Source organism: Poeciliopsis prolifica, unplaced genomic scaffold (assembly GCF_027474105.1).
Source record: "Poeciliopsis prolifica strain line A6 unplaced genomic scaffold, Auburn_PproV2 SCAFFOLD037, whole genome shotgun sequence".
Lineage (NCBI taxonomy): Eukaryota > Metazoa > Chordata > Actinopteri > Cyprinodontiformes > Poeciliidae > Poeciliopsis > Poeciliopsis prolifica.
In genome coordinates, this window is record NW_026562412.1 from 5354752 (window position 1) to 5382326 (window position 27575).

The window sequence follows — 27575 nt, forward strand, 5'->3', positions numbered from 1 at the left end:
GGTTAATTGTTTAATAACTGGATAACAAAAAGTGCTTAAGGTATTTTTTTTATAGACTTTGAACTGAGTGAAGCTGTTGCAGCCGAAACATTTTGAGTAAAATGTATTTATAAACAGAGATGATCTTTTTTTCTTAAATGCAAAATGTATATATTTGTACAGTTTCGGCTTAATTACTGCTGACTGTGTTGCTCTTTCTGAAAATGGCCTTTTTTGCATAATCCAGTTAATCGATTACTAAAATAGACAATAATTCCAGTAGTCAATTAATCACGATGAATTGTTTAGCCATATTACTGACATAATTTTCTTACTATGGAAAATACAAAGTATGACACAAACTATTTATATCTTCATAATTAAGCTTTTATAATAAGTAAAACTATCCAAAAACTTCAACTGAAAATTAAAGTTTGCTGCAGCTAAATCAGTTTTTTGTTATTCCAATAATTGATTAATTGCAATTAGTCACAATTAATCTAATACATCAATTAAAAGCTGATTTGGCTTCACCAAAATTTGCTTTAGCGTGTGAGTCAATGAGTAGACGTGACCTTCAGCGATTAAAAATTTTTTTTTATCTGATCAAAATAATTGGTAGGATAAACAATTCTTCAGCTAAACCTAAGCTTGTGCAACAGAACCACCCCATGTTTATTGGCTACGGGGTAAAATAGCGCTGACGCCGCTCTGATCCGAAACAGCTCAGCGCCACAGCAGCGACAGGAAGTCATCGTTTTTAAACGGCGCTCCAGTTCCTGACCCAACGACCAAACAGAGATGGTTCAGAGCGAAGCCGCTCGTACCGGGGAACGCGTTGATGTCGATGACCGCGTGCTGACCCGTCTGGTTGTTGATGATGACGTCTATGCCGAACAGGGACACGCCCAGCGCCTGCCTCAGCGACTGGGACAGCTCCCTGATGACGTCATCGCAGGGCGGCGGGGACACGCCCTCCACGTTCTCCCTCTGAAGAGAGTTAGAAAAACAACAGGTGTTACGCTCTTCCAATGGTGAAATTCAAGAATCCAAGGTAGTTTAAATGTGTTACTATATAATATTGTTTATTACTGTTATTATTTCTTGTGATGAACTAAAATAAAAGCTAAATTTAATGTCTTGAAATGTCTCTCTTACAGGGTTGACTGGTCCAATAACGCTAACTAAGAAACAAACCCAAATTTAAATGAGTTTATTAAACGTATAAACCAACCTCTATTTCTGTTGCACAAATCAATTAGTCATTGAGATGTTAGGAATATTAAATATTAAAAAATTTAATCCAGTAAATTTCCTATTAATGATTTTGGTGACTCCAGGAAAATTCAAGCACTTTTCAAGGCAGAATTTCAAAATTTTCCAGCACTGCATTTGGAGATAAAAAAAGAAGAAATTATATAATTTATTATTGTAAACTAAAATATGACAAAATTTTCTTTCACCAACTTTTGAAAAAAATAAAAGCCCAATTTTAATAACTTTGTTTAAAATATAAAATGATTAATAAGTCATTGAGTCATTAGAAGTAATAAATACTGAAACAATCCAAATAAATCATGTTAAATTACCTTTCTGCTCAAATTAAATGCTTAAACGCAACATAAAAATAAGTTACAAAAAAATCTCTAAAAACAATTCTTGCTAAGTTTTCAGTCATTTAGCAAATATAAATAATTTAGGTAATTATAACTAACCTGAAAAAAAACAAAACAAAAAACTTCAGACTGTAACAAAAAAAATTAATATTTGGTTTCAACTGTAAGTAATGTTTTCCGAATTTAGACATTTAATAAAATGTTAGACTGCATTTTATTACAAACTGTAGTTTGACTATGAAGCACTTTCCAAACCTTGGAAACCCATAATTGAAATTAAAGGATTTTCAAGGATTTTCCAGCACCCGTACAAACCCTGAATAAAGAAACACAGAGACCCACCGAGGTCAGGTCTGAAGACGACTCGGGTTTGGAGACGTTGTGGCTGTTGAAGAAAATGGCTTTTCGTTCTGAAAGACGAAGAAGAAACAAAGAAAAACAAAAGATCAGTTTCACATCCCGGCCTGCAGGTGGCAGCAGAGGTCAGCAGTCACAACGAGTCGCACAGGACCCCAAAGGGAGTCGCTTTAAAAAATTGATTTGTTAGATTTAGCTGCTTTGTGTTTGATTTGATACTTTAAATGTTGATTCAGAAAGTAAAATTTGAAAGAAACACAAACATGGACATGAAAACAAAAATTCACAAGCTGCGCTTTAAAGAAGAATATGCAAAGTGGACATTTTAAGTTTTTCCAGGAGCTGAAATGTGGAGATCAGTGAGATGTGATGAAAGGATGAAACTGCATTTTAAACCTTCTGTTTTTATGCTTCATTTCTAATTTTCTGAAGATGAGGAAAAAAAATCTAAATTCATAATTATCAACCATAAATGTTGAAACACAGACCAAAAATGTCAAGTATACAAAAGTCATGGATCGCAAAACAAAAAATGTAAATATTAAAAAAAAAAAAAGAAATGTACCTGCTAAATAATAAACTAAATAAGAAAATACACCTTTGTTTTTCGCCGGGTTACGTTCTGAAAATAACCCTTGAGAGGTGAAATTCGTGAAATGGTTACCTTTATTTTTTTACAATTATTATACCGTGTAATTAAATACTCTACATTGAAACAAAAGAACAAAACCTGTTTTCAGGCCCAAGCATTTTTTAAACAAATATCACGCTTTCTTACAAATAACTACAGTAAAATAATCATTTTAATCATCAATACAAAGGACAGTAGGACAAATTGTGACTCGTGTATTTCACTGTGACGCCGCGGCCCGACTCCGCTCACACAGGTGAACTGCGTTAGTGAGGGTTCGCTGTATTTAATAAAACAAAATGTATTTGTTGTGGGCTGAATTGATTAGTTGATAAATGAAATAATCATCAACTAATTTAGTAATTGATTAATCGTTAATGTCAATTAACAATTAATGTGATTGTTTCGGCCTTACTTTTTATCATCAACTTTCAGAGTATTTAAGGAAAGTATTTGTTCTGGTGCACCAAATTACTGCTATTAAACATTCTCCTGAGGGCCCAGATGGACCCCAGTATCTGACTGGTCCAATCCCAGTGAGGATCCTGCTTCAGACTGAACGTAACTGTCTGTGTGCAAAGACAAACAGAGCAGCTGACTTCACTGCAGGTGAAAACGCTTTGCATGAGGGCCTTTACCGTGCAACATGCAAATACGGGAGCCATCCGTCCAGGGGACAGCCCTGCTTCTGAGGCTCCAGCCTGCTGCTGAGGAGAAGCCATGTTTACTCTGAGCAGGGCTAAAATCTGCTGCAGGCCTTAAAGGGCCAACAGCTGCAATCACAGGGACATTCAGAGCCACTTTATGAGCTCTTTTATTGGGTGATCTGAACAAGCAGAGCAGATTGTACCGACGGACCGGTGTGGATGTGCGCCGCCTCTGGACTCCTCAGCCGCTGCTCACCTGCAGGCCCAGCAGGGAAGTTCTTTAGGGAGGGCCTCTCCACCACAGTGTAGGAGTCCCCCACCACAAACACCTTGTACAGCACCGCGTTGTGGTTGATGAAGCTCTGGATCACACACGGCGGCTTCACGTCCTTCAAGTCCTCTTCGCTGAAGATAATGGCCATCTGAGGAGAGAGGAAAAATGTTGAACCTGAACCTACATCAGTGGGCTAATGGTTTATTAGATTAAAATTGGTTCCAATGTATTAACTGATAGCCTCAGCTACACCTTCTTTTAGTGGTGTAGTTTGGCCGCCATCCAGCAGAGGGCGCCGCTGGTCATCCTTAAGCGGAGCCAAATAGTTGAACAGAAACAAAGATGGCGGCCTCGTGAGAACGGTGAACAGTAACAGTCGAAAGAGTCCGGAGTGGGATTCAAATTGCACTGCATGCGGTTCTATTTGAAACTTAAACACGCAACAAGCTCAATACGTTTCAATTTAAAAGCGCTCCGTGATGACCTCGGAGGACAAGATGGCAGAAAAGTGGAGGAGATAACGGCCGAGAGCCGCCGCGAGCTAACGGCACTTCACGGAGCGAAGTTTTAACTTTCCTTCAAGAAAAACAACAGACTTTCTGTACAAACATCTCTGTTCACGGGGAGGTTCAAATATTTTATTGTTCTCATGTTTTATTCTTTAGTCGGTAACGTAAGAGGTTTCCGTTCTGTTATATTTTATGTTTAACAATGTGAGAGAACGAACATTTTCAGTATTTAGTAGAAGTAACAATGGCGGAGAAAAACCGAGAAACAACAAGGCGCCAGTAAGAAGGTTTGATTTTGAGGCCTGGTGGAGTTAAAACATTTCATGGAGGTTTAAACTTTAATTCAAGAGCAAAAACGGACAATTTGTTCATGTAGAATAACAAGTTTCACATATTTTATTGTTTTCAGAGTTGGGTAGTAACTGATTACATATACTTGAGTAACTATTTTGAAAAAAATACTTTTAGGAATATTTTTTCTCTGCTGTGCTTTTTCCTTTTACTTGATTAATTTTATTATGAAGTATCTCTGCTATTAGTTGAGTAAAATTTCTGTATTTTCTACACACAACATGAAAAACACGTTTTAAAAATTCACACCTGCAGTTTTTGTCAAATTTTATAAGTTTTTATTTAAATAAACTGGAAAACAATCTTTTGTCTGATTTTGTTGTTTCATAAATTATAGTAATTTTGGTCCATTTGATTGTGAAACTTTTAAACATGAAATGATTGATAATTTGATCAGTTACTCAGTACTGGAGTAAACTTTTGACCAAATACTTTTTACTTTTGAGTAATTTCTTGGACAGATAATTTTCACTTTTACCTTAATATAATTTTTGTGTTCTCATTTTTTTATTTTTCTATTCAGTAACCTAAGAGATTCCTGTTATATTTTATAAATATATTTAAATTTAATAAAGTGAGAATTTTTTTTTTCTGATTAGTCAGTATTTGATACACAAAATGTTTTTGTTTTGTTAAATTCAGTATATTATAAAAAGTATAACCCTTTATGATGTGGTATGATGGTCAGCTCTTTTCATGCAGGAGAAACATTAAGTTTTTAGGAAAATAGCCACTTATGAAGTAATCAATAGTTAAATTAATTAATTGATAACTTGCATCCCTGGTTTCCCATTCATCTCATTCTGGTGTTTGAACAGAGTTAATGGTCAATCCCAAGGTGATCCAGTATCGACAGGAAATAAAGCTTCTCACCTCATGGGAGTTGGTGCCATGAGCCACACGAGTCTTGCAAACTGTGGAGGAAATTTGGATGGTTAAAACTCAAACGGATCTCCAACGGAGTTCATACAAATTGTGGATAAAGGGTGGAGACTCACTGAAGGGGAATGTGAGACCCTGCAGCTTGAGCTGCTCCAGAACGTCCGGGGTGCACTCCGTGTTGAGGACCATGAACGGAGGAGAGCAAATCCTCTCATCTAACAAAACAGAAAGAGGGACATGAGGAAACAGATTATACCACAAAATGTAACCACAAACATTTAGCTGACTTCACCAAGCCAATGCCAGAGATAGAATGGATACATTTTTAGTACCTGAAGCTATAATTTGAGCAATTTAGCCTGTCATAAGAAAAAGAAATAGAGCTTTGTTCTTAAAAATTAGACTTTCTCCATAATAATCATTAATTTATAAATGTCAAGTCTCAAAATAAATATTTAATTAGCAAGTTAAATCAATTAAACAACTAGATAAACAGCTAAAGCAAAGTTAATATTTAGATTCAAACTTTTTAGTTTCAAACTGAATATCTAGTTTGAAATTAATAGGCAGCTAATTGGTTAGCAAGCTACATATTGAGGAGTGTAGACTTCATAGTTAGCTTCAACCTACATATTTAGTTAGAGTGCTAAATAGTTAGCTTCAAATTAACTTTTAAGCTTTGGCTTAAAACAATTACTGAGACACTAAAGATTGAGCTTAAATATTTAGTGAGCAAGCTGAATATGTAGCCTCAAACTACACAGGTAACTAGCAAATTATTTAGCTTGGAGCTAAATATTTAGTAGGAGGAATTACTTTTTAATGTTTCAATCATCAGCGAGGCGATGTCTCAATAATGTTAAGTGGAACTAAGGTTAACATCGCTAATGTCAGTGAAACATGGGACTGGAAAATCAAGTCCAGCAGCAGGAACAACTTTACAGTAGCATTAATGTTTGTGAAAACTGATCTCTGTCACACATGTCACTGCTCTCATCACTGCCCTTTGAAAAGCCTTTAGTATGCCTCTGGATTGAGCTGAAATAAACTTTAATCACATGTTTAGTTAAATAAACTCCAAAAAAAAAAAAAAACTCTATTGGTTTAGAACTTGGTGAGGTTTTGAAATGATCCATGTTTAATCAACGGAGATTTAAAAATTTATTCATTTTGTCACATGCATATCTTGCCTTATGAAGCTACACTTTCATTAGTAATTATTATATTAACTTCCCTTATTGTCCTATCAATGGCAGATGCTGTTAGTTTATTGCTTCTTATTTTTAGTCAGTCCTTAACAGAATAAATTTGTGATATTATTAATAATTAAACGTGATTAGCTGCAACAACCATTCAAATTCAGATGTCAGTTTTCAAAGTTTTTGCAAACAGAATTTAACTTCAGTTCCACTTTCTTCTCAAAGATATTTAAATATAAATATGAGTTTTAAAGTTATTTTATGTCTCTTTAAACATGTTTTGACATCAAAAATAAATAAAAACAACAAAAAATAGGTCTTTTTATAAGTTTTTAATGGTATATAAACATCAATTTTAATGTATTAAACTTATTAAAAGTAAAGATTTGAGATCAATAATAAACTAACGACTAATTACGTGAATGAAAATGACTGATTTCAGTCTTTTAGAAGGCGGTAGATTTGAAAAGTGTTATATAAATCTGATTAAATAATATTTATATTACATCAGTTGCAAAAATCGAGACTCTTCATTTTGTCACATTTTGCTTAGATGAAGCTAAACAAACTGTAAAATGAAATGCGGTGCTGAACTTGGGAAACATTTGAGACCAGAAGATAAAAATATTAAACCTAAAAAATTTTGATTGTAGCGAAATAGTTGTTCTGGCTTTTAGCTCATTAGAAATCAAATAAAACTTTGGAACATAAAACAGGCAAACTATGATTTCAAAAAAACAGGCTGCATTAAAGAAAAATCGAATCGGTTCACTTTTGCGTTTAAGTTTCTCCTATCTGGGTAAAAGCAACATAAAACTGAAGCAGAAACGATGTGAAAAATGTATCTCCTCCTCCAGAAAAACCAAAAATGATTTGACATTTCAACACCTGACTCATATGAAAGGCAGGTGAATCAGTCAAGCATGTGTTATTGTTTAAAATGTTTTCACCTTTAAACACACCAGTTTGTGACTGGAACACCCTGCGGTTGTGCAACCGTTTCGGGAGGAACTGCACGCCCGGCGCGCCGTCATTAAGAAGTCATCAACGCTCAGCCTCTTTCGGTCTTATCTCCAGCAGACGACAATAAAAGCCTGTTTACATCATGGCTTGCATCACTTCCTGCAGCGGAGAGCCCCCGGCCGGAGCGAACAGGATCCAGAGCGCTGCAGCTATCTGCTTGCGACGCGCGTTTTAAATTAGGTAAATATTAGCTCAGATGAAACCAAACAGCCTGGCCTGTTTTTATGCAACAGACAGCAGAAGCTGTGAAAAATGACTGTTTTTTTTTGTGATAATTACAACAGAATATTCAGGACAGACGCTGAGAAATTAGAAAAACGCCACATTGGCAGAATAAAGACGAAAAACAGATGTAAAATTAACTGAATAAAATTTTAATGAAAGCAAAGCTTAAATAGTTTAATCAGTGATATTAAGAATATTTTCTAATATTAATCCTTTATTCTCACAACTTCTTGAAGTGCAACTTTTTTTTTTTACCTTTTCTCCTGTTATGACTATTCTTGTGTGTCTGTCGCAATATTACGACTTTTCTCAGTGCTCCGACTTTATTCTTGCAATAATACGACTTTATTCTCATGCAGTGACGGCAGATTACGACAAAAACACAAATGAAGTTGTACGACTTTTTGTCAAACTGTTATGACTATTCTGGTAATACAATAATTATTCTATTTGTTATGACTTTTTCTCATAATGTTTAATTTAAACTTTATTCTCGTTTTATTTTGACATTATTCCCGTAAGGCTTTAATCTAGTCACATGGCTTTTATATTGTGATTTATTTATTTTTCTTAGCCTGGCATAGATAATAGAAAATACAAAAAAAGTTACACACAGTACAAGTCAAAAGTTTGTCTTGAATTTTAAAGGAAGCAGTGAAAAAGTAAGTACGCCCCCTGACTCATCAGGAAATTTGAGGCACACCTGTAACACAATAGAGAGGTGATGACCTTTGTGAGGTTTGAAGCCGGGGTCGTCCGGCTCTGGGGATTTAACTATACCACAGTCAGCAGAATCCCACTGAGCCGGAGAAGCTGCTGCAGAGGCGCGAGGGGAACCAGCAGCAGTTACTGGTTTGCATCATTTAAAAAGTAACGAGAATAAAAATAAAGAGATTCTGAAATTAGTCACATTTTACTGCTTTTTTTAAATTCCAGATTTTTTCATTAGTTTTTACAACATTCAGGACATCAGTGCACAAAACATTTATCTGTTATTATTATTATTTTCTCTGTTAATTTTTTTTATGTATTTTTATAAGTATCTGGGCTAAATTAAAAAATACTTGAATTAATCCTAGAGGAAAATCAAATGTTGTATTTTATATTATATAATTTCCTTCTGAGTTATTGTAGATGCCGGTGGCAGTCAGCTGATGAAAACAGATATAAAAGTCTAAATTAATGTAAAAAATATTTTATTTGCAATGACCTAATCTCTCTCTCTCTCTCTCTCTCTCTCACTCTCTGTCTTTCTCACTCTCTCTCTCTCTCTCTCTCTCTATATATATATATATATATATATTTGCCTTCTTTTGTGCATCTATATTAATCTCACTTTCACAGTGAATATGTGTGTAAGAAATACCAGTTTTTCCTATTCTTTTAATTAATTTTTTTGGGATATTTTCTAGAAACACCATGTAAATATTTAAAAACTGCTTTTAATCCCATGAAACACGTTGATATTAGGCAGATTTGTGTGCATAAAACCAGCATGAGACATATAACGGTGATCATATTAATGTTTTTCTTTTTTAAGAATATATTTTTAACAAGTGCACAAAAAAAAAAAAAACAAAAAGATGAGAAGTTGTTGAAATAAACTGCAGACAGTTAAAGCTCCATTTTATGACAAGTTCAGAGAAGAAGAATGACGCTCTGGACCCGGTTCTGATTCTGTTCAAAATGAGTTGGGAAAACTGCGGAGAGTCACGAATAACCGCTTGATGTTCCACAGACAAAACACCTGATGCTGCAGCGTCCACGTTGCATCAGTGTAAAGACACGTCAAACAGAGCCGTCACACGTCTGAAACCTTGTCAAACAGAAAGCGTTTCGGGTCCAGAGCCAACGATTGATGGTAAAGAAAGGAGGGAGCGGGAATGCTGTGCTCTGCCGGAGGATCAATCTGCGGTTCTGTCTAAACACCCAAAGCCTGGAGGAGACCCAACGGAGCCGAACAACTCAGTCACCAAACGTCTGTCAAACACCTGGAGGCGCGCTCAGACCTTCAGGCTGTTAGGAAACAATCACCTCATTTACTTTTTATTTTGCTTTCAAGCTCGCTCACAAAAACACCCTCTAAAAACGTCCTCCTTTCCAAGAACCCGGACTCCGCTCGAAATTATGCAAAATAGGGAAATCCATCACATTTCTGCTATTTTACCAAATCTTACAGTAAAACTAATTTATCAAACAATGAGGGACAACAGAGTTTCCATCTCATAAACAGCTGCTTTGATGCATCCGATTAGACTTAAAAACACAAAATCTCACCAAGTGTTTCTGGCTTTCAGTGCAAACATCTTAGTACACTTGAAATAAGACAAACTAACTTACAAGTAACTTCTCAATGGGGAGAAAATTCTTCCTGAAAATTAAAAAAAGAACTAAACTTAACTTATAAAAAGACATTTTTCATGTTATGAGTGAAATAGCCTTCCAAAAGAAGTAATGCTTTTTCATCAATTTTAAGGAGTTTTTACTTAAACAGCCTCTTATATTGCACAAAAGTTACTAATGAGTTAGCTTGGTCTTTTTTCAAGTGTATTAAGATATTTGTAGTAGAAACTGGACCAAGAATACTTGGTAAGGTTTTGTTTTTGCAGTGCATTTCAGGTGGAGATCATCAGGATTCAGGAATACTTGTAAAAATTAAGCTTCTTATTTGTTTGTATCACCTTTTAGCCTTTATTGCCTTTTATTTCTATAATCTCTGGTTAACTTCCGGTTGTTTGGTTCAATGCTTTTATTTTGACAGGACAACTTCTGCTTTATGCATTAAGGTTGGCAGCTTAGCGAAAACAAGTTGTAACAGAATTTATAAAATTGAGCTTGATGGTAGGATGGTTTTAATATTGAATATTTGTTTTATTATATATAAAAACTAGAGTAGTTCTGAGACTATAGCCAATAGTTTTAATTGTAAATGTTATTTCTAAGCTACAAACATTACAGTTGTAAGAGGAAACATAAACAGGAACCTTCTCTGGCTCGGCGAGGAAACTTTAAACGCTATTAAGTTCAAATTTACAGTAAGGAGCTTCTTGAGTGTTTCCAAACAAAACCGCTTCTGGTGTATTTTTCATCTCACACCGTTTCTCTTTAGCGTCTTTAGCCACCATCTTTACATCAACGTTCAGCTCCTTCATGATGACCAGCAGCGCCATCTGCTGGATGGCGGTCAGCCACAACGATAAAGTAATATGTAACAGACGCTATTAGTTAACTGATTGGACCCGGTTTTAATGTAATAAGCCATTAAATTGACGATTGTTGACGACTGCTTCCCTCTGGAGATGAGGGAATCCTCCTTTTAGGCCTGGGTTGCCAGGGCAGCCGCTTAAGGACTCCAGAACCCAGTTCAAGCCCAGTTCATCACAAACATAACGACCAAAATCCTCTGACATGGCTGTGATCCACTGAAACCAGCCGGCGACAGTGAGACAGAACGGTGCAGCTCGGCTCCGTTATGAAACAAGCCATTGCTGTTTCTGTTTAGACAGAGAGAAAAAACAACAAAGAAACGGCTCCTCATCTTCTTCTCCTCCTGCTTCTATTTTAGGAACACTGAGACACATCCGACCTGCCGATCCAATGCTCCGACTCCAGCCAGCAGCCCCTTGCTCTCAACCAATTATTTAAAGGTTTACACTCCCTGCCTTATACGGAGGTGACGGGATGCGATTTCCCACCGGGGAATGTGGCCCCTGTCGTCAGCGACCCGCAGGCTAAAACACACTTTATGGGCTGATCGGGAAACGAACGACTCCGAGCCCAGTTTACAACTTCAGAGGTTCTCATGTAAACAAGGAGAGGAGTTATGGGTTCGGAATTAAAAAGCAGAAACCGAGCCAGAAGGGACGGGGTTTTAACAGCAAACTCTGCACGAATCCACAGGAACAGAAATGTTTTGGTTTAACAGAGGACAGAAACTGGGAAACAAATTTCCTTCACTGATGGACACCAACTGAAAAGCCCATGTGATAAATATCAGTAGATGTAATATTCAACAATTTCACTGAACTCCGATCCAGAACCGCACAGATCTCTAACATTGTTATGTTAATTAAAGGAAAGCGGACATCTTCAGAAAACCTTGTGAAGATGTCGGCTCAAGCAAATCCAGAGGCAACATGAAAAGCCAAATTTGGAAATGCACTCTGGAACGAAAAATCTGACCCAGTCACACCAGTTCTCCCAGTTCTGTCACAAAAGCATACCAGAAAAAATTCCACAAAAACCAAAACAAATCACACGGTTTTGCCACACGGTAAGAAAACGTGAACAAATGTTTAAATCTGAAGTCAGAAGAATCTAAATAAATATCTCCCACCATTATATATATATATATATATATATATATACACACATATTTCCCCCCCAAAAAAAATAATTCTGACTTTAACCAGACAGGCAATGTGATTGATTATGATTGATTGATTATGATTGATTGATTATGAAACTGCAAAATTACAATCCCTCTGTAAAGGAAAAACTTGATCAAATCCAACATGCTCCTCCTTCCTTAATTCCTTAAAATAATTTACTTGTCCAACAATTCAACAAAACTCTCTCTTCCGTCCTGATTATGCAGCAACAAACGATTCTTCCGCCAATCAGCAGCGCTCTGACCTTGCATACACTTTTCTATCCTGTGGACGAGCTGGTAAGACTTGCAGCGGTCCAGCAGGGTTCGGATGGCAGGGAGAGGGTCCAGGACGATGGTCTCAGGGTGTGCGTCAATGTAGTCCTGTAAACGGAGATGGAAATAAAAACATCTGGGCTCATTTACAGGTTTTTAAAACATTTGTGATCCAAGAGAATCAGGTTTTAAAGTATAGTGGCAGGGGCTAATGTTCATGCCGTAAGACCACGTCACAGAAATTCTTCCTAAACCGATGATTGACAAGTTTTATGACCATGACGAGTTTGCAGCTCCTCTCTGTGTGCTTCGATGTTCTCTAGATAACCGGATAAGAAAATGGCAGTGAACGAAGACTCATGACAGCCTGGTTACGGTCAGGTTTAAACACTTTTCCCACAGTAAAACTCAAGCATTTTCAAGGTAGCTCTTTAAATCTTCTGAGCACCACACTTTGGAGATAAAAACGAAGCAAATAAACTAAAATAAGACAGTTTCACGTTCCTCTGGCATCATTTATTACTCTATTTTACATTCAGGGTAAACAAAAATATCACAAAAATATATCAACAAACAAGCAATTATCACAAATATCACAAAATGTAAAGTTTTGAAATGTCTCTCACTTACACACCAACAATTTCAATTATCAATAAGTCATTGAGCCATTAGGAAAAAACAAATATTTATTACACTGAACTAATTCAAACAAATCATGTTAAAATACCTTCTTTTCAAATTAAATGCATATAAAGAAAGTTACAAAAAATCTCTAAAACGTGCCAAGTTTTCTGACATTTAGCAAATGTGAATAATTTTGGTAATTTTAACTGACCTAAAATTTAAAAAATGATCCGACTTAACTTCAGAATGAGAAAAAGGCTTTTTATTCGTTGTATGAAATGATCTTGTTTCAAATGTAAAGAATGTTCTCAAATTTATTTCTTAAATCCATCGTTAGATTACACTTTATTACAAAAACGACCAACACTGTCAAGGACTTCAAACAGAATTCAAGCACTTTCCAAACCTTGAAAACGCCAATTTGAAATTCAAACATTTTCAGGGATTTGAAGAGAATTGTAATTAAAGTTGTCGAGAGAACAGGAGGTTTCTGAATCCTGAAAACTATAATTTTCGACTTTTACTTGAAGTCTTAACATTTCATGTTTGTTCACCTCCAATGTTTTCACTACTCCGTCCCCAACCTGCTGCCGATTTGCTTTTCTACCACAAGCAAAAACCACGAGCCGACTTTCCGTTCACACGTCTCCGTCCCCACAAAGCCAAACCAGAGCGTGGCCGCGGCTCGGTCTGCGCTCGGCGCATCGCTCGATGCTCGCCGGCGGCTCTGTGGCGGTTACATCACTGCGTGTCTGTCTGCCGGCTGCTCGGTCAGCATGAGGTCGCCTGCTTTACATAACCACACGCTCTTTCTCCACTCCTGCCGTCAGTTTGTGACTCTGCAAACTCTCTCCACACCCAACAACCCCCCCTCCGTGTTCAACAGATCCGTCTGCTTGGTGGGACCTCAGAATCTATATTGGGGCGGAAACGATTAATCGGGTTAGTCGTGATTAATCGGTTATTGAAATAATTGTCAACTAATTTACTAAAAGATTAACCGTTCTCTGGAGTATACGGTCTTTAAAAAGGCCCTTTATTGAAAGAACAACATATAATTAATAATTATTATAATAATTAAGCCAAAAGTAGCTAAAGCAATGCCATATTATTGAATTTTAGGCAATAAAATGTTTATTTTCTTATTTAAATAAGGACCTTGAGTTTATCAGCATCCTTTCATGTATGTCTAACATAATATAGATTTAAATAAAAAATCTGCAGAATGTGCCATTTCTTTTTTCTTTGTTTAAAAGATTTTTTTTACAGGGTTTGAACGAGGTGAAGCTAAAACTGTACCACTTGAGGAGATCTTGGTAAAAACCTGTTTTTTTGTTGTGTTTTTTATCTCAAATGTAAAATGCAGGGTTTCCCCCAGTGTATTATAAGCCTGGCGGGCCTCCAGGCTATACTTGTTCCCCCACCAGGCTAAGCATTGTTAAATAAGTTTTTTTTTTTTTTAATGCTTCCATTTTTTCAGACTGTATAATCGGTGTTCAGGTATTAATCTTCCAATCTTTCAATAACACATGATTATCAAGTGATATTTTTAAATTTCCTGTCAAATTTAAACATGACTCAAAAGCATGATGAATGAATCACCAAACTTAGTAAGTTTTCAGTGAGAAAGCTTGAAAATGTGAATATATTTTGTACAATTTTGGCCTAATTACTACTCTGAACGCGTTGTTCTTTTTGATTCCAGTTAACTATTAATCAATTATTAAACTCGTCCACAATTATTTCAATCATCAATTCAACACGATGAATCGTTTCAGCCCTAATGCCATACAAGTCCAAGACGCTGAAACTCATCAGACCTTCTATTTTCTTCTGAGACTCAGAAGAAAAACAGAGGAGAGCAGAGGGGGAGAAAAGGCTCTTCAGCAGGTGCTGCAGGAGAGAAGCAGCCAGACGTATGTCAGCGTGGGCGTAGGAGAGGCCTGCACATGTTGCTCTGTTCTGGAGCAAATCTCCTCACTGGAGATCAGTCTAACACATAAAATACATCCAGGCATATTTCTGCATTTACATCAACTGACTCCAAATGGGTTGGTTTTACTTCAGGCTGTAAATCCACCAGAACACAGTTACTGTTTGTAGAGACCGGGTTCGGTTCTTCCACCAGCTCCAGAGAAATATTCTGCATTTATTTTGCAACACGGAGCGCAGCTCTAACCTCTGAGTCACCGCAGAGGAACCAAGCATGACATTTTGTTTCAACTAAAGAGCTGTAACAGAGAGGAATGCTTCTTCCTCTGCAGCACAAAGATTCATTAGCATAACAGCAGCATAATAAGAAGGAAGGAGCTTATAATTCACAGAGATCTGTAAACACAGAGGAAACCCAGAATTCGTTTAACTCGACCTGTTCTGCTCTCAGAAATACCTTTTAACAAAATCTACTCAGATGAGTCAAAACATTATGGCTATGTTTTGGGGGTTTTTTATTTTACCAAAATGCGACTCATATTCAACAGCACAGTTCCAGAAGTCTGGTCAACTGGTTTTACTGCTGAATAGAATAGAATAGACCTTATTGATCCCCAAGGGGAAATTGCTTGTTTGTTGAAAGCTATTTCATCTTAGGTGATAAATAGAAAGTTTGTAAACTATATATATACCTAAGAGTGAATAATAAAGAGGGAATAGCTCTAAATGACTAGATATAAACATATAAATAAATAAGCAATCACATGCAATATATTCTTCAATAAATAACCTATAAATGAGCGCAGAAAAAATGTTGAATCAAATAACACAGACTTGGGCATTGACAAGCGTTTTGTTGTTGACTTTTCATCCAGAAACCACTTGCTGCACTCTTGTTAGTTGTGCTGGAGGTTCAACTAATGCTTTTCAAAGTTGTACAGTTGTATATTTGCGCATGAGTTGGCAGCCATTTTCACATGTGAGTGTAAATGCTGAGTTGCAGGGCGTGGCCAGCAGTAGCTTTAGATTTAAAGTGGCAAAATAAGCAAACCTGACCAGACTAAAATCTTATAATGTAAGGATTATTTTGTGCAAAAACTTTAATTAACATAACAATGTTAGAGATCTATCCTAATCTGTTAAAGGAAGGATAAATATCCCACCGACTAGCAGGTGCCATGATGGAGAGTTGATTTATGATATTTACCTGTCAGTGGTCATAATGTTATGCCTTATTTGGCTATTTGGGCATAACTAAGCTTTATATTCTCCTTGAGTACCACTTGTACCAGAACTACAGAATGCCGCGCCCCAGCATCAGGAGAACCATTAACATGCCGCCGATCACCATCCCAGTTTCTATGAATCCGCCGGAGTGACCGGGTCAAAGTCAGAGCAATAAATTCATTTCACACCATCTGCTGCTCTGCCAGCTTCACAAACACAAACAGCAGCAGATCGCTTCCCCGTGGGAGGATCCTCACCTCGGATTTCCAGGTGCCGAAGTTCAGCCGATGACGTTCCTGATTCCCTGAACTGGGACCAGTTTCAGATGAAAATATGAACCTCATAAACGTTTACTGTCTCTGGCAACAAACAGAATACAGATACGGACCGGCAGCAAATCTCTCTGACTGCTGCCGGGTCTCATGACCCTTAGAGGTCGCCACATACTGGGCTGAGTTGTTTGGATTTATAATGGCTCAGTTAAAGCACAGTGTTATATAATCGGAGTGTTCACAGCCTCAGAAGAACTGATTCTTTGGAAAGGGGTGGGAATGTATCGCATTGTTTTATTGTGAAAATGTTCGTATCCTGCCACATTAAATTTGAATTAGTGATAAAAAAAGAAAACTGACAGCAGAGAAAATTACAAAAATAACATCTCAAATCATACCGTTTGCTCCACAAATCAATAAATATCAGCAAATTCAAAATCTGATGAAATGTGTAAAATAGAGCGATATAAATAACACTTTCTTAAGTAAGTGGCATCCTGAAGAAGCCTGTTTATCATGGAAATGTTTTTCAACACGTTATTTTTATTTATGGTGCTATGAAAGCTGATCCATGCAGTCACAGCCAGTTACATGAAAAAAGTAATAATTTTATCAAATTAAGATCTTTATCACAGAGGAGTCCAAACGTTTTGCAAACTGGGCCAAAAATCCAAACCCAAAATCAAGCAAATAAAGTAACTCGATATTTATTGTAAATCCAAAACCTGAAAGGGATTTTTATGGAAGTGTATAAGTGTAGAAAGAAAAAAGGTGTAAATTTCCTCCAAAAAATCTAAAAGAAATTTGACATTTGAAATTCACAAATTTTCTACTTTGTTTTTCTAAACATTTTTTTTCTAGCAAATTTCCTGTTTTTTTTCTAGAAATACCTGTACTCTCTGGACCTGCAGCACGGCTTGTGAATCGTTCTGGTCCGCTTCCAGAATGAGGTCGGTCAGTTTGTGGATGATGAGGTCCAGCGGACCCTGGTCCTCCAGAGGCTGGCTGAGGTCCAGCTGAAGGCGGAACAAAACACAAACAAACACCTCTGATCAAAACAAGTCCTCCAAGCTGCTACTTTCAAAAGGTGTTGCGTTTAGGACTAAGAAACAAACTGAAACCATTTAGTAGAGTTCAATCGATTAATCCCGATTAATCGATTACTGAAGTATCATCAACTCAAAAACTAATAGTTTTTTTGAGGCCCTTTGCTAAATAAAAAACAAAACAAAAGAACAAGTTTTGACAATATTATGCAAAAAATGTGGACATTTTGCATTTAAGATTAAAAAATATTCATCTGTAAAGAGTTTTATTATTATTCAACTGAAATAATGTCATGTTACATTTTAGACAATGAAATGTTTACTTATTTATAAAAGAAATTGAATTGTTTATGTGCACGTTTTAAGGTATTCTAATACTGGCACAGAATATCAAATTAATCGTCATTTATTTTCTTATTTCAATTATTTTAATTATTTGTTCATTTATAAATACACAAAATTATTTTTTATCCGATTAAATGTCAGAATAACTGATAACATAATCGCTCACTAAAATAATTGTTAATTGCAGCACTAGTATAAATTGATTAATTCAGTCAGTAGAATTGATTTATTTTCATTGTTTCTCATGAAGCATCCTCCAGTTACACTGGTTAGATTTGACCACCTATACATCGTTCTTCTGCAGAAACTGGGAACATGAAGGAGGGATTGTGGGAGTCTGGAGCGAAGAGCAAAACTCAAAACCTTTTCAGCAGAAATAGCAGATTTTTTTTTTTTAAAGCTGTGCTGATATTTATACAGTTTCCATCAGACACGGTGTTGAGGAACGAGCCAACGCCAACCAGGACCGAGACTGAAGCAGCAAGTCTTCATCAGGCTGCAGTTAATGCATCGCAGTAAATATGAATATAAAACTGAATTTAAGTATCAAATGTCTGTTATATCAACATTATTGACATTTCACAGCTTTAACTGGCTTTTCTGCCCACAGCCGAGATAAATCTGACGTCAGAAAGAGCGGTGGGAGGACACAAGGGAAGGAAGTGTGGAATAAATGTAACTAATTTCATCATCATTATAGTATTTGGAATTAATATCTAAAATGCAGCTTCTTCCTAACGTCATAAAGCCTCCAGTGATGAACAAGTAAAACCAGCAGGAGAGATTACTGGGAGTAGAAGCTGCAACAAGGGCAAAATAGCTTAAAAATAAAATATCAGCTTGTTTTCATACAATTGACTTCCAATTGTAATAGATTTATTTTCTGACAAATATATAAATGACAAGAAATATATTTAAAAAAAACAATTTTTGTAATTTGAGAATTTGTTTAATGACAAGAATATAGTCAATATATTAGCAGAATAAAGATGTGATTTTACCAGAAGAGTCTTAAAATTAAAAGTACATTTATAAGAAAGGTGGTTTTAATTAAAACTTGGATAAATAATGTAATTTTTTATGTTAGTGTTCTCATAGAATTACAACTTCATTCTGCTTATTATAATGACTTTATTCTGTTGATATTAGTAAACTCGTATTATTTCAACTTTATAATCATGTGACTTTATTCTCATATTTGTGCAAATGCATTCTTGCAACATATTGACTTTATTCTACTAAAAAAATTAAAATAAATCCTTGCCTTATATTTTATCACAGAGCTGATTTGAATGCAAAGTCCAATTAAAAAGAAGCTGTAAAAGATGTTTGTCAAACAAGATGGCCGCCTCGGCCCCCGAGGAGTGCAATGGTGGAAAAAAATTAATAATAAAAATAATCCAGGTTTTCAAAGAATTCTGAAACCAAAAATGGAGGGATTGCAACTAGAGCAAACAAGTTTGAAAAGTATCTCACCCTCTTTGTAAAACCTGCAAATATTTTTGCATTTCTACTTTAAAATCCAAAACAAACATTCCTGCAGTGTCAGTTTGTCTTTAACCTGATCACCTGTTTCATAAGACATGTTTACTTGTTGTATTTTAAGTCTAGAAAGTATGAATCGCAGAGCTGTAAATATGCTACAGCTGTTTCTATAACTATCTGTTAAAAGCCTCCCAGCCACCCTCTGGCTGATCCTACAGGGCTTATTCAAAGGAAACAAGAAAACACCTCATTAGCATTCCCATGAAGCCGAGCAGTGCAGAAAGGCTGCCTGAACACACCAAGCAGTGAAGAAGCAGTACACCAGGAGAGGCAGATTTAACAAACCGAGGGAATAGGAAGCACACGTTATGTAACACACGTAGAAACAGGAAGGACAGGCTGAGGCCTCCGCTGATGCATAACTGGAGTCTCCCTAACTAAAGTTTGTTTTACGTACGCCTCAGAAAACTGGGAGTTCACAGAAAGTAAGCTAGTTTATTTATGCAACTGCACATAATCAGCTAGGAGGCCCGGCGGATCATTAGCGAACGAGAACAACGGAGCCACACCTGTGCAAACAGGCCAGAGAGCAGCAGAACCCGGCTGTTCTTTGTCCCGTTCTGACTCTGAGTCAGCTGATGGTGAATACACCTTTGTCACACAGGTGTGGATCAATGAAAGAGCTGTAAACCTGTAAAGTTCCAGTTGGCTTAGGGACAAGCACAGCCAGCGCTGGTTAATGATTGTGAGAGGTGTGAGGGATAGGTGACTGATTACAGTCAGAGTCCGACCCGAGACTGAAAGGCTGCAAAGTGATTCTTCAATCGCTGTGTACAGTAACTGTATATCTGGGGTGTATGGAGACTTTCAACATATGTTTTGTAACGTCTGACTGTTTCGTTATCTCACTTGATAACAGATAGAAACTAGCTTAAACTAAATCTGCCGCGAGGAATCTTTTATTAACATTTTTCCACATTGTCCTTGTTTAAAATGTCTTAATGTCAACTGAAATCTGACTTTGTAGAAAGTAAAAACTGGAAATTGGGCTAAGGTATGCAACGATTAATTGTGATTAATCTAAAATTAAAATAACTGTCAACTAATTTAGTAATCAATTAAATGCTAACTGTCATATACAGATAAAAAATATTTTATAAAAGAACAACATAGCAGTCAAAACCGTACAAAACATTTGCAGTTTATGGGTGCAACTAACAATTATTTTTGATTATTCTGATGATTAATCGAATAAATAGTCACATCTGATGATTTTTTATTTAAACCCTTTACTTTATTTTATGCAAGATTCAACACATTAGAATAAATCATCATTCCTTTTTATATAAGAACAGTCAGCTTTTATTGTCAAAATGCAGCATAGCGTAGCTTTAATGTACGCCTGATTAATTGTAGCAACAGAAAACCCAGAGAACATTTGTTACTAAACGCGTTATTGTCGTAAATTTTTCTTTAAAATCTAATCAGTGGGTTATGTTTCAACACGAGCAGACATGTCCGAACAGTTTTACGCTGACCCAATTTCCCAGACTGCTTATTATGTTACATTATCTTGTGGTTTCTTTCTGTTTCAAAGGTGTTCGGTTTCGTTCCCTCTGCCTGCAGAAACACGCCGGCGGGCCAAAGTAGCATGCAGACAACTGTTGCAGAAACTCACAGATATACTGAAGTTATTATGTCAGTCAGTGACAAACAAACCTTAATGGGGCATTTAACCCTGAAGCCAACTTATACTGGGGAAGTCGCCAAATACAGTAAAACAATGCAGTAAGCACCAAATATTACAATTAAACAGGAGAACCTGGACAAACATAAGTTGCATAACAACTAAATAAATGATTACATATCAGATCATAAAGCTCCTCCTTGTTGAACCCAGTCAGCACTTTTCTGTCTCTACAGATACATTGATTTGTGCTGAACGGACAACATTCAGCATGAAGCTTCCAACATTATTTATCTCAACTCGACACCAGAGTATCGAGAAGCTGCAGAAATGAAAATAAAACTTCTAAATGTGCATAAAAAATGCTTAAGTGGTAAAATAAAATAAAAAATTACATCAATTTATTTTATTTTGATTATCCGTTTAATCAATAGAATAATTGATTACTAAAATAATCACTAGTTGTCGCTAAAAAATGTATTTTTTGTACAGTTTTGGAATTATTACTGCTCCAAGTATGTTGTTCTTTTTGCAAATAGATTTTTTTTTCATTTGTAAACTCCAGTTAATGATTAATTGATGACTAAATTATTTGACAATTATTTCAATAATTGATCCATCATGACTAATTGGATTAATCGTTTTATTTGGTCCAGTTTTTACATCATTCAAAATCAAATTTCAATTTGTCTGCATCTAAACACTGCATTTGGTTTGTTTCTTGTCTAATATTTACAGTTCGAACCAGAATTTTAATTGATAAAATAATTGATCACCAAAATAATCAGTTGCAGCTCTAAAATGTATATATTTTTTGTACAGTTTTGACAATTATCTGCAAATGGCATTCTTTTGAATCTATAAAGTCCAGTTAACAAGTAATCGGTTCCTAATTAGTTGACAATTATTTCAATAATCGATTAATCACGATTATCTATCATTAGTAGCCTCATCCTTAAACTTAGGAAACAGTTTCTTCATCCTTCAAAATCAGATTTTAAATAAATTTAAATTAAATTAATTTAAAAACTGCCTTTTGGTTTTTTCTTGTCTAATATTTATAGTTGAAACCAGAAGTTTCAAACATTCTTTGAATTTTTTTTTTTTAATCTCAATTAAATCAGACCAAACTTCTTGTTTTAGGTCTGCTAAAATCATCAAAATTATTTGGATTCGATAAAATCTCACAATGACAGAAAGAATATGTCAGAGATTTATTTATAAATGTCTTTATTCAGATGTTATGTACGTTTCCTCAGAAAAGGTTAAATGTTTTGGGGTTTCTTTTCTTAACCTTCTCACTTTAGTTTGCTGGAGTTTTTCTCATTCCTCTTGACTGAACTGAGTAACTGCATGCGGTTTGTAGGCCGCCTCACTCACATATCCAGATTACTTTCTAGATTTGAACTCAGAGATTTACGATCGTCACGCCTAAACATTCCCTCGATTATTCTGAAGACACTTCATAGTCATTGTCATTTGGAAGATCAATGTGCGGAAAAACTTCCTGGCTGATGTCTTCAGATGATTCTTCAATATTTCCACATTACATTCTTTGAAGTGTCTCCCACAGCATGATGCCACCACCCACATACATCAGTTATCTTTTTACAAGCATCCATGTTTTTTCTCCAAATGTAACAGTGATCATCATGATCCAAATGTTCCACTTTAGTTTCATCAGACAACAGGAGCTGTTTACAAAATTGAAGGTATGTGAAGATTTATTTGCATTTGGAAACCGAGTTTGATATGTGGCCTTAAAATGCATCCACATGTTTTCCTCCAGTTCGCTGAAACACCTTTTCTCACCACTGCATTAAATTAGTGCAGAAACAGAAACATCTTTTATTGTCTCTTGGTGGGAAAATACATCAAAATTAAAGGTAAATAGAAACCTGCCATTGCACACAAAAGAGAAGAAACATTTTATTAGATAGAGCAAATTAGGGCTGAAACAATTAATCAGATTAATGGCAATGATCAGATTATTGAAATGTGTAAAAAATGATCTGACTAATTGATTAATCATCAAAATAATTGACTGCTAAAATAATTGATTACTAAAATAATTGGTAGTTGCAGTACTAGAGAAAACACAACGGAGTAGTTTTGTTTTCTAGATTTTTTATCTTTCTACTCTTTGTGATAATTGAAAATATATGGCAGAATATTTGTGCATAAAATAAAAAACACTATCTCCCAGAAAAACTGCAAATAAAGCGGGAATGTAAACAACTTATTGAGTTTGTTGGGACCAAAAGTTATCATGCTTTAAAAGAAGGCATTTAATTTCCTTTCTGCTCCTGGAAATCAGTGGGATTCTGTTCCTGGGTGTCTGAGGCCAGCTGTTTCGGTGATGACTTGCCATGACGTGCTTTTGCTTTCTGTTTAGCCAGCAATGTCAGAGTGATGAGGCCTGCTGGACCCGAATCTCTAATTCCACCGAGGCACGGCTTTTAATCTCCCGCTTACACAACACAGAGGGTCCGTCCAGGGTCTGGCCTCTCCATGAAAACAGGCCTGTGCAGCAGTGGGGAGGGGGTCATCACCCGCTCGCAGACACATTTCGTAGACAAATTGACCCCGCTTTAGAGTTCATGCTGAAGCTCAGCAGAAAAGTCCGGCTAAATGCTGAAAGCAGAAACGTCCAATGACGTCTTAGCGTGTCCCAGTGGGAATAAAAAGCAGAGCTGGGCCTTGGTTCTGATGGACAGAACAGAAAACAGGCGAATGGCAGTGGGAGAGGGGAGGTCAGGGCTCCATATATTTCCAGTTTTGACGAAAAGCCGCTGTGGGGCTGAGCTGTGCCCAGAGAGGAAGACTACAGCCTTTCCAGACCTCCTCAAACGAGCATCCCTGAGCTTTTTCTGGTTGCTAAAACAAGCTGATTTTGTGTGTGGAATGAGGCAACAGACACCTTCAAGAAGAAATAAACAAATACAATATCTTGCTGATCAAAAGTTGTAGTCTATCAAGAAAAATATTATTTGAGCTAGTGCTTTAGCATTAGCTTTCGACAAATATTGTGTTGGTGTAGCGCTTTTGCGTTAGCCTCCATAGAAACCTAGTTGCTATTGCACGTTAGCATTAATTTTTCTTAATACAGTGTTGCTATAATGTTTAGCGTTAGCTTCTGCTAAACAGTGTTTGTGCAGAACTTTAGCATTAGCCTTCCTAAAACTGTGTTGGAATAGCACTTTAGCTTCTTTTATTGTGTTCATATAAACCCCATGTCAGCATAACATTTAGAATTAGCTTCTTCTGAAAGCTGTGTTGGTTTAGCACTTTTGCTTCCACTATATATAGTTGATATGACAGTTTGTGTTAACTTCTGATAAATACTGTGTTGTAGTGTTTTAGCGTTAGCCTCTGTAAAAACTGTCAGTATAGCGCATTAGCGTTCCACTGAATTCTGTTTGGTATAGCACAATAATGCTATGCTATACCAATGTTAGGCAACACAACATTGTGTACAGTGTTTTAGCATTAACCTCCGTAAAAACCATGTTGCCATAACAATTTAGTTTCTACTTAAATTGTTAAGTAGAAACTAAACAATTAGTTGGTGTAGCGCTTTAGCAGAACTAATGTTTATTTGTGCTTCAGGGTAAGTGCAACAAATTTTTTAGTCTGCGGTGCCCGCCACTGTGAAAGTGACAAATTTCAGTTGTTTATCTCAGTTTAAATTCTGTTTCTAGGAAAACCACAAAGCAGACATCTGACTGGACTGGTGCTAAGTGGTCTTCTCCTTCTCAGATAAAAATAAAATTACACTCAATTTGAAAATCAAGGTTTTAGAGTCTGGTGGAAATACGAGAACATGACAGTGGAATGAAGGATTTCCCCTGAAACCATAAATCCTCCAGGAAGCTGGGATCTCATTAGGCTAATGGGATCTCTTCAATACTCCACAGTCCAGCAGGAAGAAGCTCTGTGATGGTGATGAAGCTCAGAGTAAAAACTGGATCAGTAGCAGGTTAAAGCGAGCTCTGATGCACCACAAGCAAACTATGTTATCCTCTAAATATTAATAGGAAAAGGTTCTGCTCCACTTGGTTTAAATCCACAACAAACCAGGCCTGAAGTGTTTCAGTGAGTCACTGTGCAGTGATGAGTAAGGCTGCATGTCACAGGACAACTTCTTTCTTCGCAAAATGTAAACAGAAATGGAGTGGCGTCAGATTTTAGAGGCTGTAGGGTTTCTCTTTTATTTTTGGTAAAAGGCCACAAAACATTTCTCCCACTAACTCCAGACTCTCACATTTGTTTTGGTTGTATTTACCCAGAATGCCCTGCATAATGGTCCACTTCCTGCTTTTGGAGTGGCCTCCTTCAAAAAATTCTTCAAAAAAGGGCGAGATGAGACCAAAGCACCAAAATGAAAACTTTTACTATCCAGTTTTTGGTAGAAAGAAACGAAAGAAAAACAATAAATCATGCTAATGAAAATTATTGAGTTGGTTTTCATTTATCAATGTCATTAATTGCTAGTTGCAACAGGCCGACATGGCATAGAAAGTATTGTATTCCTGCAGTATTTTCTAGTCTTGAATTATTTTGTTTGCCATTGTTGGAGACATCAATACTGCAATACAATATATGATGAAGTCTTAGTGACAAATGGCTCTAATCACCTGATTCTCAACAAAGAAAAATCCTCTCAGAAGCCAGAAACCACCCGGTCAGAGATCATCACTGTTTGACCTGACAGACTTTGTTTTTCCACCTCCATGCTTTCCTCAGCACTTAGAGTAAAGATGGAGGCAAACTCAATGACTTTCCTCAGACTGAAACAATAAAGAGTCCTCTCTCTGTGAGTGAATATCGGATCAAAGCCGGCACAGTTAATCTCATCAGCTCTGACATACCGAACGGCTGATGTGTGGATGACGGATAGATCCACGCGCTCAGGAGCTGCAGCGGCAGAAACAACAAACGCAAACGCAAGTAGAAAGCAACAGGAAGATCTGAGTGTTTCCAATAGTCATCCAGAACTTTTTTTTTTTTTTTTTTCTATCTGTGTCGGTCTTGAGGGGCTCAAAGTGGACGGCTTTCCCACACTGGAAATGGAAACACAAAATGAGATCCCCGGGGAAGCCAGATTTACCCACAGACCATACCCACAAGCGACACCCCGGAGCAATAAAACCTGCTGGATAATACATATAATACTGAAACGATTAATGAGATTAATCATGATTAATCAATCAGCATGTAATTTAGTAATCGAGTAATCTGTACCAGGAGTATACGGCCTCAAAAGGCCATTTGCTGATAACATACTCAGAGCAGTAATTAAGCCAAAATTATACAAAACAAGAAACCTTTGCCTGTAAATTGTTTTACAGAGAACATGAAACCATCTGCAAACACGGACAGTCCAAAATAACTGGAGATCTGTATAGAACTGAAACAATTAATTTTGATTAATCGATCATTTAAATAATAATATTTGAGTCTGTTATTGATAATAATCAATAACAGACTCAAATAAAGACCACTTAATGAAAGCAACAACATAATTAGAGCCATAATTAAGCCAAAACTGCACTAAATATTTGCGCATTTTACATTTAAGATTAATACCTTTGTTTGAATATATGCTATTCCCAGAAGTCCTCAAGTTACATAGTTTCAGCTTCGTCTTATTCAAATTCTGTAAAAAATATATTTTCTATCCAATTATTTGTTGCTTAATTCAAAAGCAGTCAACAGATTAGCGACTGCGTTGATGTTTAAGTCTAGCAAACACGGCTGAACGTTTCACAAATTGATTACAAAAGAACTTTTTTTTTGTAGATGCAGATGCTGCGAGTGATCAAGCACTCACGACAGGAGTGATATGTTGTTTAGGCAATAAATGTTTATTCTTTTATTTAAGAAATAAAAATATGCTAATATTCAAAATATAATTGAAAAGCATGTTTTAAAAGTGTTTCTAGTATTAGTATAGAATGAGCTTAAGTGGTTTAATGAAATTATTTTACTCAGATTAAACTGATTAATCGTCAGAATAATTGATTGCTGATTAATATTAACAAGTGAGATAAATTATCTCAACTGCAAACCTTTCCCTTCCGGATTCATTTTTTTGGGTTTATTTCTGTCTCAGCTGATGATTATTTTCTTCTTACGTCGATTAAATTAGCGGAGCAAAAACAGTCTAAAAGCAACAAACGGTGTTTATTATGTTTTTTGGGTTAAAACCAAACACAAAGATGGTAAACGAGCTGCTTTGGGCTTTATTTTTCCATGGTTTGCTTATGGTTCCAGGATCGAGCCGTCACCGCCAGGGTCAGCTGGTCTGTCTCTCTCCAGGGACAAGGCCAGCTGATTAGCCTGAAAGAGACAAATCATCTCCTACCAGCTTCCTCTGAAGGCTGTCAACGCAGCAGCTGTGAAACCGGCCGTCTCTAAAGCTCCAAATGAAACGGGAATGAGCAAAGCAGAAACGGGTTTTATCTGCAGTAAACATCCTGCTCTTACTCCAGTAACCCGGCGGCGACACAAACTGTCTCTGTCGGGAAATGTTTCTGACACACAAACCTTCAGGCCTGACGAATGGAGGCAAAGACGCGCCTTATTTAAACACAAAGCTTTGTTTAGATAGTCATGA

At 36.4% G+C, this 27575-nt stretch overlaps 1 protein-coding gene across 5 annotated transcripts in view; it reads right to left on the bottom strand.

The window, feature by feature from the left end:
• itpk1b (inositol-tetrakisphosphate 1-kinase b) overlaps nucleotides 1-27575 on the bottom strand; it is a 37299-nt gene that overhangs the window by 3092 nt on the left and 6632 nt on the right. For 3 of the 5 annotated variants that reach the window (XR_008607539.1, XM_055053356.1, XM_055053358.1), the window contains 7 exons: nucleotides 17284-17409; nucleotides 12329-12446; nucleotides 5363-5461; nucleotides 5238-5278; nucleotides 3442-3652; nucleotides 1938-2005; nucleotides 807-969 (listed from right to left, as the gene is read on the bottom strand). Coding sequence is in view for 4 of the 5 variants with exons in the window: in XM_055053356.1 (XP_054909331.1) it covers nucleotides 807-969; nucleotides 1938-2005; nucleotides 3442-3652; nucleotides 5238-5278; nucleotides 5363-5461; nucleotides 12329-12446; nucleotides 17284-17409 (826 nt within the window). In the remaining variant the exon portion in view is untranslated. The remainder of the gene's footprint in view (nucleotides 1-806; nucleotides 970-1937; nucleotides 2006-3441; nucleotides 3653-5237; nucleotides 5279-5362; nucleotides 5462-12328; nucleotides 12447-17283; nucleotides 17410-27575) is intronic. The other 2 variants (XM_055053357.1, XM_055053359.1) reach the window with 1 other exon arrangement.